We start from the raw sequence: 18,256 nt of genomic DNA on the forward strand, positions 1-18,256 counted from the left end.
CTGTGAGTCAAGGGGACCAGAATGTACATTTCGCGTATCGTCACTTGCCTCCACTTCCAGTTGGTCGCAAGGGAATGATATTCGAACAAAGAGGTTACTTGGAACCTCCCGCGATCGGCACGCGAGTAGGATCTGGGCGTCGATGAGGCGCCGCTCCACGTGAAGGACGTGGACCACCTTAGCAGCGAGTCGAATTGACCCACGACAGTAATGCACTGGGAGCCGTCGTCAGGGGCTGCTTCCGAGATTCCATTCTTGACAAGGAACCAGAATGTTTCAAGGTACTCTTGCGGTCCGCAGAGAGTGGCCCGCTTGCTGAGGCGGTCGCTACTTGGTGCTTCAGAGCTGTGTTGAAGGGGCTGTGGCACAGCTGATGCGAGCGCAGCAAGAGTAGCGATGAATCCGAGGGGCTTCATGTTTTGAACAGTACTTGTCTCTGGTGCTAGATGTGATGGATGCTTTCGTCAGTCGCAGACATTGGCAGTCGTGCCTATTTAACAACTCTCTATGGCATGGAGAGATCAAGATGATCGCGTCATCTGGAGGCAGACACCTTGAATCCATCATCACTTCCACCATGACGGTACTCGACACTCCGTGAATGCCATCTTGAGGGCACTTAATGTACAGAAATACGATATTGCAACCTTGGACAAACGACCCAAGCGAGGAAGGATCGCGTGCATGGAGATGACCTCAAAGATTGGGATCTCATACGAAAGAGACTGAACACAGCAAATAAGTCAGACAATCTGCAGCTTACTCGCATATTCCGGCTAAACATGGAAGATCTGACGAGTAGCTCCCGCAGGCGTGATGAATGCGAACGATCAAATCATATGCACGTGTATTATTGCGGCACGTTTGATTGTCGGATACCTGGGGTGGGAAGCTGACACGGCTTGGCAGGATGCTACCTTTTCGTTGGATGACCTTTGATCACGCGGCCTTCGCTCAGATGTTCTTTGGGGATAAACCATCGTGTCCTTTGGCATGAATATGTAAGGGAGTACACGTTAAATAAAGCAAGTCGTCGTGGCTTCAACAGGCAGATGCTCAATAGCCAAATGCCTGTCAAAGATAGCTACTGTCAGGGGATGCACGAGCATATTCCAGAGCATGAAAACATCTGGAGAGGTGACGAGAAATGAGTTGCCTTGATACGACGATAAAGAGTCCAGTTTGCTCAAACTCACGAGTCCCAGTGTGTAAATGGAGAAAACCCACGCAACATCTTTAGCGACTGGGCTTGCCTCTGCCCACTTTCTACCAGTGCGCTTTCAAACCTGGACAGGGCATTTGAGCGGCGGCCTTTGAATTTGAAAGGCAAAGACATCTGAAGAACTTGAAATCGGACACATTATCAACAGTACTCTTAAAAGGGTCGTCAAAGCCGTTGCGCTGATTGCGGGCATCATTGCGGGCATCACCGAACTTCAGGGCTCAACCAGGGAAAAGGATCCGAGGCCTGAAAAGGCAAGTCATTCCACATTGCAGTCGCACGCATGACGAATCAAAAGATCTCCCCACGTCCTTTGAGGCGGACAGCAGCATCTGATGCAACTCCAGAGATAGAGGCAGCGTGCAGCAAGCGCCCGGCCTGGTGCACATGTCGCGATGCAACTGCCAGAGGCCGAGGGACGGCCCCTCATGATGCCATGCAATCGAAGAAGACCAGAACATCTGTAGCGCCTTCCCCCACAGGATGGAGCAGTAGGCGCTGGGTGTTCCGGGTGCTCCAGGCACTCGACAATCAGGGGATCGACCGGCAGCGAACTGCCGGCGATTAAGCTCGTGAGCTGCCTCTTTGGGCAAGACGCGATGGTGTGACTAGGGAGCTTCCGCCCTTGGCAAGATCACCTGCGACCACTGTTGCACCGCACAGGTTAGCTCCCGGCCTGGCTCTAAACACCTGCCGCATTGCGATGTGATGCCCGCGGCACCTGGATGCTGAACCCAAATATCCCGCTCGACGATTAGGTTGTCGTTGGAGGCACGACATCTGAGCTGAACGCCATCGGCCACCCTTCTCAACGCTATAAAGCAGCTGACTTCGGCGTTTTCACAGCGAGAGCAGATCTAGTTGTCGCCACCAAGAAATCAACCATCTTGTCCTGTCTCGTCTCGTCTCGTCGCCACCATGAAGGCCTCTGTCCTGTCCGCCCTCGCCCTCCTGCCTCTGGCTTTCGGCGCAGCCCTCCCCAAGCCAAAGAAGGTCGACTACACCGGCTTCAAGGGCATTCGCGTGAATCTGCCTGAAGATGATCAGGAGGCGAGGCACCAGATCAGCAAGCTCGCTGCCAGCGTCCTGAACCCTGGCTCTCACGAGGCCCTCGACATTGTCGTGTCGCCCGAAAACGTAGACGCCGTCTCGCGCCTCGCCACCAACACCACCATCCTCGTCGAAGATATTGGCGCTGCTTTCGCTGAGGAGGACACGGCGTCCCTCTATGCTGGTAGGACTCGGTCGCTCAATTCACCCGATGGATATGGTTGCTGATGCTTGGCGCAGTCCCCAGCGAGACGTGGTTCACGACCTACCACAGCTATGCCGACCACCTGACCTTCCTCAACGACCTCCAGTCTAGCTTCCCCACGCAGTCGGAGATCTTCACCACCGGCTCCTCGTTCCAGGGCCGCGCTCTGACGGGCATTCACATCTGGGGCAGCGGCGGCAAGGGCTCCAAGCCGGCCGTCATCTTCCATGGCACCGTTCACGCTCGCGAGTGGATCAGCACGATGGTAGGCTCTGCCATGCCAAGGCTTCTCCTGCACGTTATTGACTGTTTTTCATTAGACCACCGAGTATATGGCCTACCAGCTGCTGACCAAGTACGCCACCGACACCGGCGTCAAGGCCGCCGTCGACAAGTTCGACTACTACATCATCCCCGTCCTGAACCCCGACGGTCAGTCTACTGCAGCAAGAAGCGATCAGCAGAGAATCAGTCTAATGCGAAGCAGGTTTCGTCTACACCCAGACCACCAACCGCCTGTGGCGCAAGAACCGCCAGACCCTGAGCGGAAGCTCCTGCGTCGGCCGCGACCCCAACCGCAACTGGCCCTACAAGTGGGAGGTCACCGGCGGCGCCTCGACCGACCCCTGCTCTGAGACCTTCAAGGGCCGCGCTGCCGCCGATGCCCCCGAGATTCGGGGTGCCAAGGCCCAGGTCGACACGCTCGCCGCCGGCCGTGGCATCAGGTTCTACATCGACTTCCACTCGTACGGACAGTACATCCTCTGGCGTAAGTGTAGTGCACGAGCTGCGCTGGAGCCTCACACCCGAAACGTCGAGATCTACTGCTGACATGTGCTACAGCCTTCGGCTACAGCTGCTCCGTCGTCGCTCCCGACGACTCGGCCCTGTCCGCCATGGCCTCCCGCGGCGCCAGCGCCATCCGCGCCGTCTCTGGAACTGCCTACACCATCGGAAACGCCTGCCGCGCGCTGTATGCCACCACCGGCGACAGCACCGACTACCTCCACGGTGTCGCCAAGTCGACCTACACGTACACACTTGAGCTCCGCGACAAGGGCACCAACGGCTTCTCTCTGCCTGCCAGCCAGATCCAGCCCACCGTTCGGGAGACCTGGGCGGGTGTCCTTGCGATGCTGCGCGCTGCTTAATGATGGTAGAGGCCGGTTTATGCTACGCGAACATGTTGGACTTGGGGGACATTGGGTTTGTTTAAAACATCTAAAATAAGACCCTGAATGCGAAAGGTGATGATCTGCTTCACTATGTTCGATGCTGCAGCCGAGTGTTAAGTACGTTAAGGTTAGCATGAACATTTGTAAATCAAGGACTGTGTGTACAACTAGTGCGGAACGCAGGCAACGTAGAATCATGGCGACGAAGGGCAAGCCATCTTCCCATATATTTATTCTCCCTAGGACGCGCAGTGATGGGTTCAGAAAGAGCAAGCGCATTCCCTCTGCTTCTTCAAGAACGATAGAACAGTGCAGCTACTAGTAGCTCGACTTCCGTAAACACGGACGAACGCCGCTGCCTAAAGACCAAGAAGAGTGACAGCGAACTCATGCATTCTGGCCTCCTCCTCGGCCGCCTCCAATTGCTTCTCGGCCTCCTCCTCGGCCTCCTTCTCTTTTGCACGGTTAGCTAACCTTAACTTGGAGTAAGGAGGCGGGGTGGAAAGTGCAAACGTACCCTTGCGGAGCTTGATGAGGGGCATGCTGGACAGATAGACGCGCCAGTTCTTGTTGCTGAAGCCCAGCTTGCGGGGGTTGCGGTCAGCGTCCCAGAGACCGACGGCGTAGTCCTCGTTGAAGGTGGGCGGGAACTTTTGCTTCAGGCCTGTTGGGGACGTCACTATAAGCAGGAGGCTACCTTGGGGCATTCTTCGGAGGGGTGGTGGGGATGCTCACTCAGGGGCGTGACGTGGAAGCGAGTGCCGTTCTTGCGCTCGCGGGCGGCCTCGCCGTGGCGATTCTTGGCGGCGACGAATTTCTGCTTACGGGTCTGGCGAACGGGTTTCTGGCGCTTGTGGTAGGTCTTGGTGGCGGCTTTGGTGATGATGCAGATGGGCTCGGCTACCTCGGCAGATTGCTTGAGAGACTCAGGGCAATGGGCGGCCTCAGGAAGCTCGGGAGCATCAAGGAACTGCTGGCTAGACTGGGGGGACTGCTGAAGGGACTCAAAGGGCGGATGGGAAGACTCCAAGAGCTGCTGGAGAGACTCAGGAAGTTGTCCGGGAGAGTCAGCAAGACAAAAAGAGTTCTCGAGCTCGTCGCTGACGGTGGCCTGATTGGAAGCCATTGCTGCTGGGTACTGTCGTGGGGAGAGTTGTGTTAGCTTTTAGTAAGGGGTGAAAGAGCTGACGAGAGGAAATAAAGGTCGTAGGAAGGAAATATCTGTAGAAGGGCAATACATGGATATTAGACCCGCAGAGGTTTTGCTGAGTCGTCGCTTAGTCGTCGTGAGAGATCGCTGCCTTGCTCAAAGAAGATGTGAGAAAGGGCCACCTTGCGTTGGATGTGCGTGCTGCTGTAAAATGAGTTACAAGGTCTACATCTGCCGCATGGGCATCTTGAAGAAAGGCTATAGCTTTTTTGTGTACTACGTTTGATGAAACCAGTTCACCGGACAAGATTGCCTACGAAGCTCTGAATTACACACAGGCCTGACATGGACTATTGGGAATGAAATCCAAAAATCATTTCTGCCCTAATATGTCAAGGGATGCACTCACTGTGTGATTAAAACTTGTAAATGCTTAAAGATCGAACATTTAGTTACCGCATGGGTGAACTTCACTTCATAAGCCCCCTGCAACTCTAAAGATGCTGGTGTCTCCTGTCGATCGGCCCCGCATGTCCGATTCGGTCCAGGTGCCCTCATGTTACTGGCCATGAATTCGTCTACGAAGCCTGACTCAGCGCCTTGGTTCTTCACTTTATATCCGAGGTTCTGTTTCCCCGCTTCCATCATCTTACTGAAGTTCGACTCCGAGCGTCCCAAGACCAGAGACAACTTCCCAAGTCATCACGTTCAAACCAGAATCATCCACCTCATTCCTCCCCGTCGTAGGCACACAGAGATCTGCCATCACATCAACGTACCATGGCGCCCTCAAAGCTCTTCCCCTGGTTCCCCCACGCCAGGTCTCCCATCATCATCAACGCGCCCATGATGATCACCGCTAACGCCGCCCTCGCCACCGAGGTCACAAAAGCCGGCGGCATAGGTTTCATCGGCGCAGGCTTCGACCTGTCCGCCGCCTCGGCCGAAACGGGCCAGCTCAAAGACCTCGCCAACGGCCTCACCGAAGCCCGCGTCCGCCTGAACCTGCCGCCGACCGCGCCACTGCCGCTGGGCGTCGGTTTCATCACGGCCCACGAGACGGCGCCGCAGTTTGCCGCCCATGCGCTGCCCATCCTGACGCGCCACCGCGTAGCCGCTGCCTGGCTGTTCGCGCCTCACCCCGAGACGAAGCCGCACGCGGCCATCATCGCGGCGCTGCACGGGGCCGAGATCCGCGTCTTTGTCCAGGTCGGCAACGTGTCTGCCGCGCGGGAGGCTGTGCAGGATGGCGCCGACGTGCTGGTCGCCCAGGGTGTGGATGCCGGCGGCCATCAGTTTGAGCGCGGCTGCGGTGTCGTGGCGCTGCTGCCCGAGGTGCGCGCCCTGCTGGCGAATGAGTTCCCCGACCGGCACGTCGCCGTCGTGGCGGCGGGCGGTATCGTCGAAGCGAGCGGTGTTGCGGCTGCCGTGGCGCTGGGGGCTGAGGGCGTCGTCATGGGGACGCGGTTCATCGCGACGCCTGAGGCCGGATTTGCTGACGAGTACAAGGCGCTCGTCGTCAAGACGACGGACGGGGGCGTCAGTACCTGGAAGACGCCCTTCCATGACCGACTGGCGGCGAATGGTCTGTGGAAGCCCGGCTTTGATGGGCGTGCCATCGTTGGTGATATCCATCGGGAGCACATGAAGGGTGGCGTGACGGTGGAAGAGAGCCGCGAGAGACTCAAGACTGGGTGGAGCGAGGAGGAGGCGAAATTCATGGTGGGCAAATGGGCAGGCGCGGGCGTCGGGCTCGTCAAGGATATAAAGCCTGCGAGTGAGGTTGTCACCGAGGCAAGGGAAGGAGCAAGAAGAATTATTCATGAACTGGCCGAGGGGCTGTGAGCTCACGACATTTGGGTGTTTGTTCTCTGCCTTCAAGTACAGATCACAGGATTCCGTCAAGCATCATCAGGAGCGAGGGGGAATGGCACGAAAATACCGGGAAGGACATTTCGAATGACCGAATCATGATGAACTCATCAGACGAGAGTTTGACGCTGCGTTAAGACGGAGAGTCGTGAGGCAACGAACTCACCTCAACTCCTTATCACGATGTTCCGTGCGTCACACCGCCATCAGCCATACAGGGCTTGGCAAGCAGTCAATATATATATCAAGATTATTATATATATCCAAAATGTTATATGGTCTTTCCCACACTATAGCGAGGTATTTCCCGAGAAAGTAAAAAACCTGTCGATAGAGATTTGTGCCATGTTCATATAGCCACCGCCATACTGCTTGGAGACATTCCTCAGCCGAAGTGATCCGGGCTGCAAGCACCCTGGACGCCCACCGAGTAATCGATTTTCCCTCGCTCCACATGGTCATTTTGTGTAACCTGTCCATTGGTCATGACGAATGTCCCCGTCCCAAATCGGTTCAGAGTAGCCTTGGCAACGATGAGCGAGCCGGCGGTCAATTGGCACTTGTCGTATGCACAACAGCATACGGCCGAGCCCGCCCATCGAGGTGCAAACCCGGGTGTCATGGGCGAAGCCCATATCTGAAACTTCTTGCAGGTATCTGCCCGCTGATCTTTTCCAGTCAGCATGGCGATGTATGATATGCTGGAGGATAACCATACCTTTATCAAGGGCTGGGCTGGCCATTGCGGTGGCAGCCAGGGCCAGTAGTATCCAAGGTCCTTGCATGACGTTCAACTAATTTGGAGAGGCTAGTGTCTGGTTCTAGTGTATCCGACTTTCTTGATGATGGAAGTAGAACAAGAGTTTACACGCCGTGGGAGGGCTATATATACACTCTCTTTGACCCAGGCTGAATCCCTGAAAGCCCAATGCCATCCTCGCGAACGCAATCAAAGACACTGAGTTCCACTTTCTAGCAGAAATGACTCGATGATCAACTTGCTCTGGCGACTCTGAACTTACGAGCTTGTGAGTAACATCGCTCATGTCAGCTTAACCGCTCATTTTGAAGAGTTTGGCAGGCTGGATTTGTGGCATTATCCACCTGTTTGCTAGGATTCGGCTTGGATCAAGCCACTGGAAGGCAGGCCGTCTTAAGAATAGGTGCATCGCGGCTCGATTCCTGGAGTTCAGTAGCGTCTAGACAAGCACGTGCGTCGTGTTTCTGAGCCACTACTGCTCTGCTGATCCTTTCCGGGAACGAGAAACCTAAAACGCCAGGTAAAATGAAAACGATGTCCAATCACCTGACTTCGTTCAATACAACCGTCGAGTCAAGTAGCAGAGCCGAAGGCTTTTTTCGAAACAGATCTCACGGAAGGTTCCGTGCGAATCTCGATGACAGCGACTGCGGAGACCTGCGATCTGTTTCCCCTAATGCGCCAGTGCTGGCTAGGGTCATCATTGGCGTATTAGTCGGAGCCTTTTACCCTTGCTGAAAGTTTAACATCCTTCGCTATGGGAAAGTCAGAGTAAAGAAGACAGCCTTGCTAGTAGATGTGATTGAACGTTCAATCTAATATGCTTCCCTCCCCAGATTCACAAAGGCTGCATTTTTGATCATTTTTCCATTAAAACTAAAAGGACAGGGAGACTACATAGTGTCGCGTTCGGTGAGTAGTGAAACAGGCTAGCTGCTGCATATCTTTGATAATAAAGTCTTGATTTTATCCTTTCAGGAAGGCAAGTTTTGGTCCTGCTGTCACAGCAGTGGGATGCGCAGTGTGAGGGGGTCTTCTACAGGTGTTATTCACAATTATGTAATGACCAAGCAGATGATTGGAATACATCTGAAGTCTGGCTCTTCGTAGCCCCCGTCTATACGGCCCGGGGTATCGAAAACTCCAAGACTACCTCTCCAACGCCCTGCTCCTTGGCTCCGGAAGTGCCTCCCGACAGGGAGTCACAACCCCAATATTTGCGCCAGCCGCAGTACATCGAAGAGGACTCGGCATATTCCATTATCTTCAAAAGCCTGTACTTGCTAAGTATAACACAGTCACAAGGACATGCCAAAACCAGATCTTCCCCGTCCAGAAAACACAGTTATGCGGAAGAACCAAGCCAGATAACCATACCACACCCCTAAAGACGTAACATTCACGGTGATGAAGCAAGTGGGGCTTTTTCATTGATAGCTACAAAAGCATCTACAGCCAAAGGTCTGGTTTGACAATGATTTACCTGAATAAGGTCGACTCATCATAATAACGGCCTGAAGAGCTTTCATCCATTCCATCTGCTGCATGTCGTGGCCCAAGCTCAAAACCAGTTACGTGGCCCGATCGTGTGTTATGCAGAAGTCAACAACCCTTGAAGCCTTGTCAAGGGGAAGTTGATATAGAATCGTTCAACGAAATATAACGTGCGTAGGTCGCTTCCTTTTGCCAAGGGCAGAATCAACCACTCAAAATTCTTAAGAGGAGCATAATTTCTAGCAGGTAACAAAGGCCAGCTTGATCCCAATCTTGAAAAGCCCTTTCTACTGGCCGATGCGCGGTACACAAAGCGAAACAGAGGTAATATTCCCACCTGCAGCCAGAGGAAGAAAGATTGGCACCGAGACACTACGTGTCGCGACCGTGAAAAGTCAACTCGACGACAATATCGTTCATATTGATATAGAAAGGTGAATTTCCCGGTAGTGTGGCTTCAGAACCTTTGTCAAGGGACATGACGTCAAAGAAACACGTCTGCTGGCTCTTCAATGTGCCGACGTTTTTCTCGTCTAGTTGCCTGATGTGATACACTAGTGGAATGCCTGATTTTGGATGATCTGGGGCCACAGCATACTCAATCGACATTTCCGATTCCCCGAATTTGTGGATCAAGGACGTATCTCCAGGGCACAAGTAAAATGAGGGCTGCTGATCCTGACGGCTGTTTGTGTCGTCTTGAGAAATGCTGCTTGGTGTGTCTCTGGGGGAAGTTGTCATCGCCATTGTGACCAAACCCGCCTCAGATAAAGCAGATGATGCGTCTGTAGCATCATCTTCAGCAGGATCTAGCATAATTTTGCGGCCTTGACCTTGTGCCAACGCCCCAGGCTCAGAGGATGTCTCGGCAGCATTTAAAGTCTCTGCCTCTGTGACTGTGACCTCCGATACTGTTAGGGCAGTGCTCTCAATAGGGTGGACTAGGGCCATCATCTGCTTCTTCTGCAACACCCTCTCAATACTTTTACAAGCATGTCGCTGGAGTGACTCATTGAGCTGGAGCTGAAGGTGCTTCAAGCCCGGCAGTGCGGGCAGTCTCCACCCCGAATATAGGCGTCCATGACTCTTTGGAACGCTGGGGCTCCTATTGAGTGCCAATATTTCGTTGCATAAAAAGCAGGCTTTCTTCATCGACTGAATCACTCTGGTGGTAGAGAGCTCATTGGGAGGTAGGTTCTTCAAATACACTAATATTTGGACTTCAGCGTGGATTCTAGATTCGGCGAGAATCCGAAGAGTGTTTTGCATAAAGTCATGCTCTGCCGAGAGAGTGGCTTTCCCCATACAATTGCACAACGTGGCAGCGAGGCCCTTTTTCGTCTTCTTGGCCGATAGTCTGCTTAGTGTGTCAACAAGAGATGGAACGTATCCTGTTGTGTCAGGACGGATGAAAGCACTAGGCCCAAGATGGACGGGCTTGATCGTAATACCGCGCAAGGCGTCGACCTTTCGGGTTAGACGGTATAGCCGGCGAGCGGCGGTACGATACTGGCCAATCTTGTTGAAAATCCTTCGGTAATCTTCGCAGCAAGCGCCATTCAATGCTGAGGATGGGACCCCGCGGAACACATCGAATAAGTCTCCCATTCGTGTCCAGGTGTCTATCTCCTCAACAAGTAACAGAAGCTCTGCATCTGTCTGGTGTTTCTCGAACTGGTTGAAAGCCGCTATGAGTCGTCGGGTTCCATCCATGAAAGCTCGTTTATGACCATGGCTACTTGAGCTATGTGAGGCAACTGCATCGCACATGTCGTGCAGCAGCTTTTTGAGGGCCGCCTTCGTCTTTCCCCGCTTGTGCTTGCCAAAGCGAAGGCGTGACAAGATACGCTCCTTGCAGATGGACACGATGTCGACGAAGGCGCGATACTCTAACTGGCTATCGTTTCTTTCGCCGGTGTGTGAGAAACGTCAACTGTTGAGCCTGAAGCTTGACTGACCTCTGGTGGCGTGGGAGAGTGTGTCAAATATACGCCGAAAGCCATCACACACTGAGCCCAGATAGTCTTCTCCATCGGAGGGCTTCGATTTGTTCACTGCCACAAGAACTTCTAGTGAGGTCGGATGGTGTTTGCCAGGCGTGTTGAACTGCCGGATGGCAACGGCGGTAATTAGGGCAACGTCTTCGCGAATCGAAGAGAGTGTCGCTAGGATACCCGTGAGCTGCCGCTCGTGCTCGAGTGAAAGAGGTAATTGGCCATCACTTGTCGCGGTCTCAAGGAGACTTCTGTTGGATGGCTGGGTTGGGACATCGTGGAGGAATTGCAAAAGAGCGATATTCTCAGCGCAGATGAAGGCTGGGGACTTCTGCGGCGCAGGGGGCATTTTTTCGAACAAGACATCTGACATGTTGACGAAAGCATCTCGATCGCCGTCCAGGAGGTCCAGGAGAGTCCCTCAGTGCTGTTTATAGAGGGGAGGAGCTTCAAGCCAGGACTGGTTGGGTGTCATCAGAACGCCAACAGCACGGTTGGCGCGAAGAGAAGGTCATGATAGGCCGCGGCGTCATGCGGGAGGCCGGCCACACTGGCCAAAGCCACCTAAGAGGCCCGCCTCTACAATCATGTTCAATAGCTTTACCACATGCACGTATGCACTGCCTCCCATCAGGCTACGTACGTCTTGTTGATGCTGGTGGTGGCATTCATTTCGTCAGTGCCCTTCACCTGGTGCCAGACGGCCTGAGCTGTGGTGCCTCTCATGGCTGAGTGCTAGGCACCCTCCTGCCCTGCAGAATAGCTTCTCAATACACACCCCTTTCTTCCGCACTTGACCCCTCCAACACTTGATACTGTGCAACTAAAACTGCCTTGTTGGTGCCCGAAAAACGACGTCGGATATTCGGCTCGGCAGAGCGGTTTGACACTGCTTAAGTGTACACATTTACAGCCTAAGATGATCAACTAAACATCCAGCCAGAGATGTGGGATTATTATGGTAAGTCTTGTCGGCAGAGGTAGTTTCATTCAACAGAAATACACACTTGTAAGTGACCACGACGTCCCGTAAAATGGACGCAAGCCAGCTTCTAACGATTGCAGTTGACAGCACTTGACGGGTGCCGAAAGCCCCGGCCCAAACATGAAAACAACATGAAGCCAGGTTGAAGGCTTTTGTTGTAGTAATTTACAATTAATGTGTTGGCCGTTCATTGTGGTGCTGTATTGAGAATGACTGCTGCTCGAGAGACTACCTAAGCCTGATGCATATGCCATCCGTCGCCAGAGCGACTTCTTTGTCCGTCTTGCCTGTCACCAGTGCATCCAAGTCCAGGCTCCCTGCCTGTCCAAATTGCACAATATCGGCTTTGAACGCGTTCAGAGGTCCAAAAGCCGAGAGCTGGGGCTGCTTAAACCACAGCGCGAAGAAAATCGCTAGAAGCGAGGCTGAAATGAGAAATCCGACGGAAACGGTAAAGGCCAGCACCGTCCACAGCGCTGGCGCGAGGTGGGACGACCTCCTTGCGGGGGTCCCCGGAAAGTAATTCTCGTCGGCAAGGCCCTCTTGCGCCGTGCGCAGAAAGGCTGGGGCATTGGGAGCGAAGACGGCACCGCGGAAGACAGGATTATAGAGGAATAGCGCCGTGGCGTAGATGTTGCGCAGCGTGTCGACGGCTACAGAGTTCTCGAAGCCTTCGGATTGGTAATTGTAGTACACGAACATCCATAGGTTAAGTGTAACATCAGACCTAACCTGTCCAGTCTCACAGTACCTTGAAATGGTCGAGATGTCCGAGGTAAAGGGGCAGAACAGGTTGTCAAATGCGTCGAGGAATTCGCTCGGGTGGATATCCTGCTTCGTTGGCTTTCCTTTGTCCGTCACCTCCAGAATGGCGCTGCTACGGCGATCGGCGGCCATGCTGATATTCAGGCGGTAGATGTCCAAAGTGGACGAAAAAGCAACGAAAGAGTCCCACCCTGGCCACTGAGGGTTCAGTGAGCAGTCGCCTTCGTCGTCGAGCTTACCTGGGTCGCAGGCTCGAATACCTGGCCGAGAATTAGTTCATGATGTCCCAACATGGGCATGCCAGCCGCATGGTGAGGTCAATGCTGAGCTAGGTTTAACTCACCGGTAAGAATAGAGCCACCCTTGTTGCTGTCCTTTGCGCAGATTTGAAGGGCACTGTCCACGGCTTGGTAGACCCGACATTCACTGGTCGCCCAGGAGATGGACTTGTCAAGGGTAGTGTTTCTGCCCTCGAGCTGATACACAGGCATGTCACGAGTCAAGAATGCTGTGAGATCGCTGGGCAGCTGGATATAAGGCCACGGTGCGATCCACCTTAGCCCACCAACGAGGAGAGTCGCCTCGCATGTCAGATCATTCCGACATTCATGGCTGATAGCTTCCGTGCTGCTGGCCATTCTGGTGTCTTGCAGCATGTTGAAAATGTAACTGTTGGTGACATAATCTCCCGGCACCTGAAATGTATCACTCGAGTTGAAAATGCCCATGCCGCCGCTGACTGTCGACCAGCCGGCAGGACGGTAGGACGTCCGAGGGCTTGCATCTGACATGATGATTATGCCAGGAAATTGTATCAAGAGCCAGACAGCTATCCTGCACCGTAGCCGTCAATTTACATGATACAGAAAGTTTTTCCATCCGAGACTTTTCTCACCTCCAGAAGGCCCAAAATCGGGGCCATCGCGCCGAAAGGCCTCGCCGAAGTAGGTTCACGAGTCGGGATGGCGAGGGTGATCCGTTTTCCGGCGGATTTCGCAAAACAACCCACCACCCAGCAAGACCTGAAGTCATGACGAGATGTGTCAAGAGAGTAGCGTTCCGGTGAAGGATGGGTCCCCAGTACAATTTCTCCCACCCGAGGTTTCCCAAACTGTCAAGGGCCCAGTCGGTAAGCTTAGCGAGGATCGTCAAGAGGAAGATACCTGTCGAAATTGAAAGGTTGGCAAGCGGCCAGTCAAGGGATTTGGCTTGCCATGTGAGTAAGGAGACGAACATAAACAAGAGCATAGCCCACAGGACGGACCAAAGAAGGCCATCGGTCAGGGCTGCGTGGATTGGGGAAGCCTTTGTTGGTACATTGCTCGGAAGAGGCGCGCCATTGGGTGTAAAAGGGGCACCTGTCAAGATTCCGGGCGGCTGTGTTGGCGCAGGAGTTGTTGAGACAGTTGGACTGGAAGGAGGAGAAGCAACTGGAAAAATTGGAGGGGTTACAGTGTTTGAAGGATGCGAAGTAGTCGATGTTGATGGTGAGGAAGCCGGCGCCGTTTGAGGTTGGTCGTGGGTACTCGAGGTAGGTGAATGCGGAGTTGGTTGAGGGGCGGGTGTCTGGGTAGCCAACTGCGGCACAGTCGTATGCGGAGTGTCTAGAGCAGCTGGAGACTGTGCAGCCGTAATTGGGCTTGCTGCAAATGATGGAGGGCACGCGATTAATGCAGAGTCTATAGTACCATCTGGGTTGTCAATAATCGGCGAGGTTGAGTCGGGACCCTGTGGAGCGTCCTGAGAGACATCCGTGGGGGACCCGGTGGGAGGTGCCCGCGGATTTGCTGATGGACAGATAGTTCCTCCGGTTGTGTTCAGGGATACATCACTAGGAGATGCGTTTGCAGTCACCTGTGACGGTAAGGTGACCATCGGGATAGGGTCCCCGACGGGTGGAACTGAGTCACCATTTGGGATTCCCTGCTGGGACATAGTGGCAAATCGAAGAATGGGTTTGCTTGTGAGCACGACGTTGCGCTGATCACAGCTATCAAAGATCTGAAATAACCAGCTACCATTATGCAGACATTGTTTTGATTTTGGCCCCCATTATATCTGCTGGGGGAGCCGCTGTCAATATCACAGGTTGACAGCTCGGTCTCGAGCTGTCCCGAAGGAAAAGGCTGCTCAGCTTTGGCACGATATTGCCCTCTTTGGTCGCGGTCAGCCGGGCCGGCTTTTCGGCACGGTCCTAGACCAAACTTTAACAACGGCTTCGGTGTGTGGCGCGACCAGGCTCTCTCGTATCTGATAACGTGCTTTGCGATATGCTGCTGGCGAGGCGTCGAGATGTCACATCGTGTGCTGCGAGGCGTTTGTCAAGTTTCAGCTGAGCCTATCCGACAACGCAGAGGGTTGAGCTATTGTTGCGCCTCGCACCCCAGACTGTGATGGAATGGGGTGATCGCCTAGGCCACCTGATACCTTCCGCAGCCTTGCGCGATGGCGATAGCATGTCTGTAGGAGTTGCTTTCAGCTGGGACTAGGGTGGCGATTGGCAGCGAAACAAGCTTCAATGCTCTGTGGCAACAAATAGCACGATGCGCCCTGGATGGCTCGCCCGGGTCTGCAAGTTTACAATCCATCACTGAAAGTACTCTCATGCTTTCCATGCTTTCCATTCTCATAATGAACTACCTTGTTCTTCCACTGTACGCGGCCATCGCCGCAAACATCCGCACCGCCTCAGCCTCGCGATCCGCCCTCCGCGCCTCACGACGCTCGATCCAGGGACGCAGCTTTCTGTGCCCCGTCGTCTGCGACAACACGTGGTGCTGCCTGACGGGCCAGACGTGCCAAGAGAGCAGCGACGACGACGCGCCGTACGAGTGCGCCGACCCGTTGTTCTAAACGACCGAGTCGGCCTTTGCGCTCGTTCCCCTGAGCAGGCAGATCGAGTCGATCATTGCTGAGAACAGCCTCTTCCTCTCGAGCCTGACGGCGGAGCTTTCGCTGACGTTGACGTTCACGCCCATCACCACGCTGCCTGATCCGTTCGAGCCGACCACGGTGTCTGCTAGACCGGTGATCACTGAGTCTTCGATCCCGCCTGTCACAACTACACGTCCGACGTCGACTTCGGCGACAAGCTCTTCGACGCAGGATGGCGATGACGCTACGGGAACAGGCGAGACGAGTGTCAGGGCGATTTCCACAACGTCTACTGCAAGCCGTGAGATCTCGATATTGTCCGAAATAACGACCACGGAAACTGAATCAACTGCAGGAACTATCTCTCCGAGTGTAGAGAATTCATCGTCGTCGGTTGCCTCTACCGTCTCGGAACAGAGTGGCACGGTCACATCTACCCGCACGGCCTCCATCAGCACAGAGACATCGGCGCTGTCCGGCCCCGTGACGACGACCTCAAGTCAAGGTGCCGCGCCGACGGCGCCGTCACAGTGGCAGCACGGAATGGCCGTCGTCGGGCTCGTGATGGCTGCAGTACTCTAGGTGAAGGGAAAAAAGTAATCACGTTGAGACGGGAATATAAGCAGTGACAGGAGATGGCTAGCGGAGGGCTGCCAAGTCTGTGCAAGGCGGGTGTGAAGCGGACACTTGTCCGACGAGAGTACAAGCAGTCGGAGTGTAGTGTTTTGTGAGATATGCTCTGCTACGTGCGTCATACGCAAGAAAACGACAGACATCTGGCATGAGACTGCTCTTGACATTGGCGGACTTGGCCACGCCGCAATCTGAATTCACCAAGCCAATGATTGTCCACCACACATATCAAGACAAGACATTGTTACTGGCAATTGTATCAAGGCCTGCTCATATATATCATCAATTAGAGGTGCTCGAAGGTCAGGCCAGAGTAATTATCAAAGGCGCATGAATCTTTCGGGACATGGCAAATATAGACAGCTACTCCCGGTACTCGCCCGCGAAAAGCGGCTCGCCCGGCTCCCCGTTCATGGCCTCCCAGACGGCCCTCGGCTCAAGCTCCAAATCCCTCTCCTTCTTACCCCCTTCCTTGGCCTCCTTGATCTCCTCGAGCGCGTTCTCCCTCTCAAGGGCGACTGTGAAACTATTAGCTTAATGTTCCTCGATCCGGGGAAGCCGGATGCGGCACTCACCATGCAGGAAAACGGCGGTCCTCTTGCCCGAAAACAGAGCATGCGGCACGTTGGTGATGTTGTCCGAGTTGGCGTCGCCAATCGCGTAGACGCCAGGGATGTTCGTCACGAGACCCTTGGTCTGATCAGCGGCAAGACGGCCGCCGTAGAGCGTGACGCCCATTTCCTCGCCGACATCGGACGCCTGCTCTGAGGACCAGCTCGACAGGAAGGCGGCGCGCTCGACGGGCTTGCCTTCGGGGAACTCGACGCTGAAGAGGTCGGCGTGGGCGACGGACGGCAGGCTGGGGTCGTGGTCGTCCGCGTCCTCCTTGAGGCGGGTGAGGCGTTCAATGGTGCGGTTGTCGACGGTGACGTTGTGGATGTCGAGGTAGATGCGCCAGTCGGGGAACTTCTTCTCCGTGGCGGCCTGGGCGTCGGGTGTATCGGTGCCGTTGACAAAGGCCACGACGTCGGCGTTGAGGGTGATCATCTCGCGCACGAGGCCGGGCACGTCGGCCAGCGGGGCGAACAGACCAAGGGGCTGGTCTGCGTACTCGTGGCCGTCGCACCAGGGGCACCAGTAGATGCCCTTGCCCCAGGCCTCCTTAATGCCGGGCGTCGCGGGGAGGATGTCCCGCATGCCGGTGGCCAGAACAATCTTGCGGGCGCGGTAGGTCTTGGAGGCGCCTGTGGGGTCATCGGTCAGGACTTCGAAGAGCGTGTTGTTGTTCTGCGGCTCAATCTTGGTGACTGTCGCGTTGACCATGGAGACCGTCTTGTAGTGAGCGATCTGCTGGCGAGCGGCGTAGCGGAAGTAGGCTGGGCGGACGCCTGATGTACAGATTAGAAATGTGTATCAGAGAAGGAAGAGGAACCGTACCATCAAATCCGAGGACATCGTGCATCTGTCGCGTGGGGTCGTTGCGGTACACGCCCGAGTCGATCAGCAGCACATTACGGCGGACACGGGCCAGGCCGCTGAGGGCCGAAAGACCGGCAGGACCGCCGCCGACGATGATGGCATCGTACTCGGTGGCGCCGGTGCTCGAGGCAACCTCGAGACCGGAAGCAGGCACAGCAGCACCTAGGCCGAGGGTGGCCAGGGCAGTCAGGACGAGGGCATTACGGAACCACATGATGCGAGAGCGAGGGAGTCGTCGAAAGGGGAGCGAGACGCGTGAGGAGTTCCGAACTGCTCACTAGGGAGGTAGGCGGGCATTATAAAGACGAAGAGTCCATGCGTGGATCACAACATGCTAGCCGGCTGATCCCAACTTCGAGTCTGTAGGACCCAGGGCGTGCAAGGACGGCCAAGCGTGCTGGAATGGACCGTGATCGAAATGAGTCGTGCAACCCACCCGAGCCGTGTAACTGAGACTAGGGATCCATTGGACAGCGGACTCTGCGGTTCGTCCCGCGTGCTTGTGTCGATCGCGACGCGTTGACCGAGACAATGCCCCGCATTGCAGTCTACCGCGAGACAGTGTCAAGTGCACCGACATTGGGCACATGTCCGTGGG

General features: G+C 54.8%; 7 protein-coding genes across 7 annotated transcripts; 3 read left to right on the forward strand and 4 right to left on the reverse strand.

The window, feature by feature from the left end:
• Positions 1-2,140: 2,140 nt before the first annotated feature.
• On the forward strand, positions 2,141-3,628 carry VDBG_09139 (zinc carboxypeptidase A; the record flags this gene model as incomplete). The annotated part of the gene is made up of 5 exons (XM_003000598.1): positions 2,141-2,456; positions 2,513-2,742; positions 2,798-2,909; positions 2,965-3,246; positions 3,321-3,628. 5 exons carry the CDS (start codon positions 2,141-2,143, stop codon positions 3,626-3,628), a joined length of 1,248 nt encoding a protein of 415 aa, XP_003000644.1.
• A 383-nt stretch (positions 3,629-4,011) lies between these two features.
• On the reverse strand, positions 4,012-4,778 carry VDBG_09140 (predicted protein; the record flags this gene model as incomplete). The annotated part of the gene is made up of 3 exons (XM_003000599.1): positions 4,012-4,106; positions 4,170-4,331; positions 4,388-4,778. The coding sequence occupies 3 exons, from the start codon at positions 4,776-4,778 to the stop codon at positions 4,012-4,014; spliced, it is 648 nt and encodes a 215-aa protein (XP_003000645.1).
• Positions 4,779-5,582: 804 nt separating this feature from the next.
• On the forward strand, positions 5,583-6,647 carry VDBG_09141 (2-nitropropane dioxygenase; the record flags this gene model as incomplete). The annotated part of the gene is made up of 1 exon (XM_003000600.1): positions 5,583-6,647. One exon carries the CDS (start codon positions 5,583-5,585, stop codon positions 6,645-6,647), a length of 1,065 nt encoding a protein of 354 aa, XP_003000646.1.
• Positions 6,648-9,300: 2,653 nt separating this feature from the next.
• Positions 9,301-11,295, reverse strand: VDBG_09142 (predicted protein; the record flags this gene model as incomplete). The annotated part of the gene is made up of 2 exons (XM_003000601.1): positions 9,301-10,821; positions 10,939-11,295. 2 exons carry the CDS (start codon positions 11,293-11,295, stop codon positions 9,301-9,303), a joined length of 1,878 nt encoding a protein of 625 aa, XP_003000647.1.
• An 840-nt stretch (positions 11,296-12,135) lies between these two features.
• VDBG_09143 (predicted protein) lies at positions 12,136-14,607 on the reverse strand (the record flags this gene model as incomplete). Its single annotated transcript, XM_003000602.1, has 3 exons — positions 12,136-12,932; positions 13,016-13,137; positions 13,568-14,607. The coding sequence occupies 3 exons, from the start codon at positions 14,605-14,607 to the stop codon at positions 12,136-12,138; spliced, it is 1,959 nt and encodes a 652-aa protein (XP_003000648.1).
• Positions 14,608-15,303: 696 nt separating this feature from the next.
• On the forward strand, positions 15,304-16,128 carry VDBG_09144 (predicted protein; the record flags this gene model as incomplete). The annotated part of the gene is made up of 2 exons (XM_003000603.1): positions 15,304-15,497; positions 15,564-16,128. The coding sequence occupies 2 exons, from the start codon at positions 15,304-15,306 to the stop codon at positions 16,126-16,128; spliced, it is 759 nt and encodes a 252-aa protein (XP_003000649.1).
• Positions 16,129-16,542: 414 nt separating this feature from the next.
• On the reverse strand, positions 16,543-17,872 carry VDBG_09145 (sulphydryl oxidase; the record flags this gene model as incomplete). The annotated part of the gene is made up of 3 exons (XM_003000604.1): positions 16,543-16,697; positions 16,755-17,567; positions 17,617-17,872. 3 exons carry the CDS (start codon positions 17,870-17,872, stop codon positions 16,543-16,545), a joined length of 1,224 nt encoding a protein of 407 aa, XP_003000650.1.
• Between the last annotated feature and the right edge of the window lie 384 nt (positions 17,873-18,256).

This window comes from Verticillium alfalfae, genomic scaffold (assembly GCF_000150825.1).
Source record: "Verticillium alfalfae VaMs.102 supercont1.14 genomic scaffold, whole genome shotgun sequence".
NCBI classification, from domain to species: domain Eukaryota; kingdom Fungi; phylum Ascomycota; class Sordariomycetes; order Glomerellales; family Plectosphaerellaceae; genus Verticillium; species Verticillium alfalfae.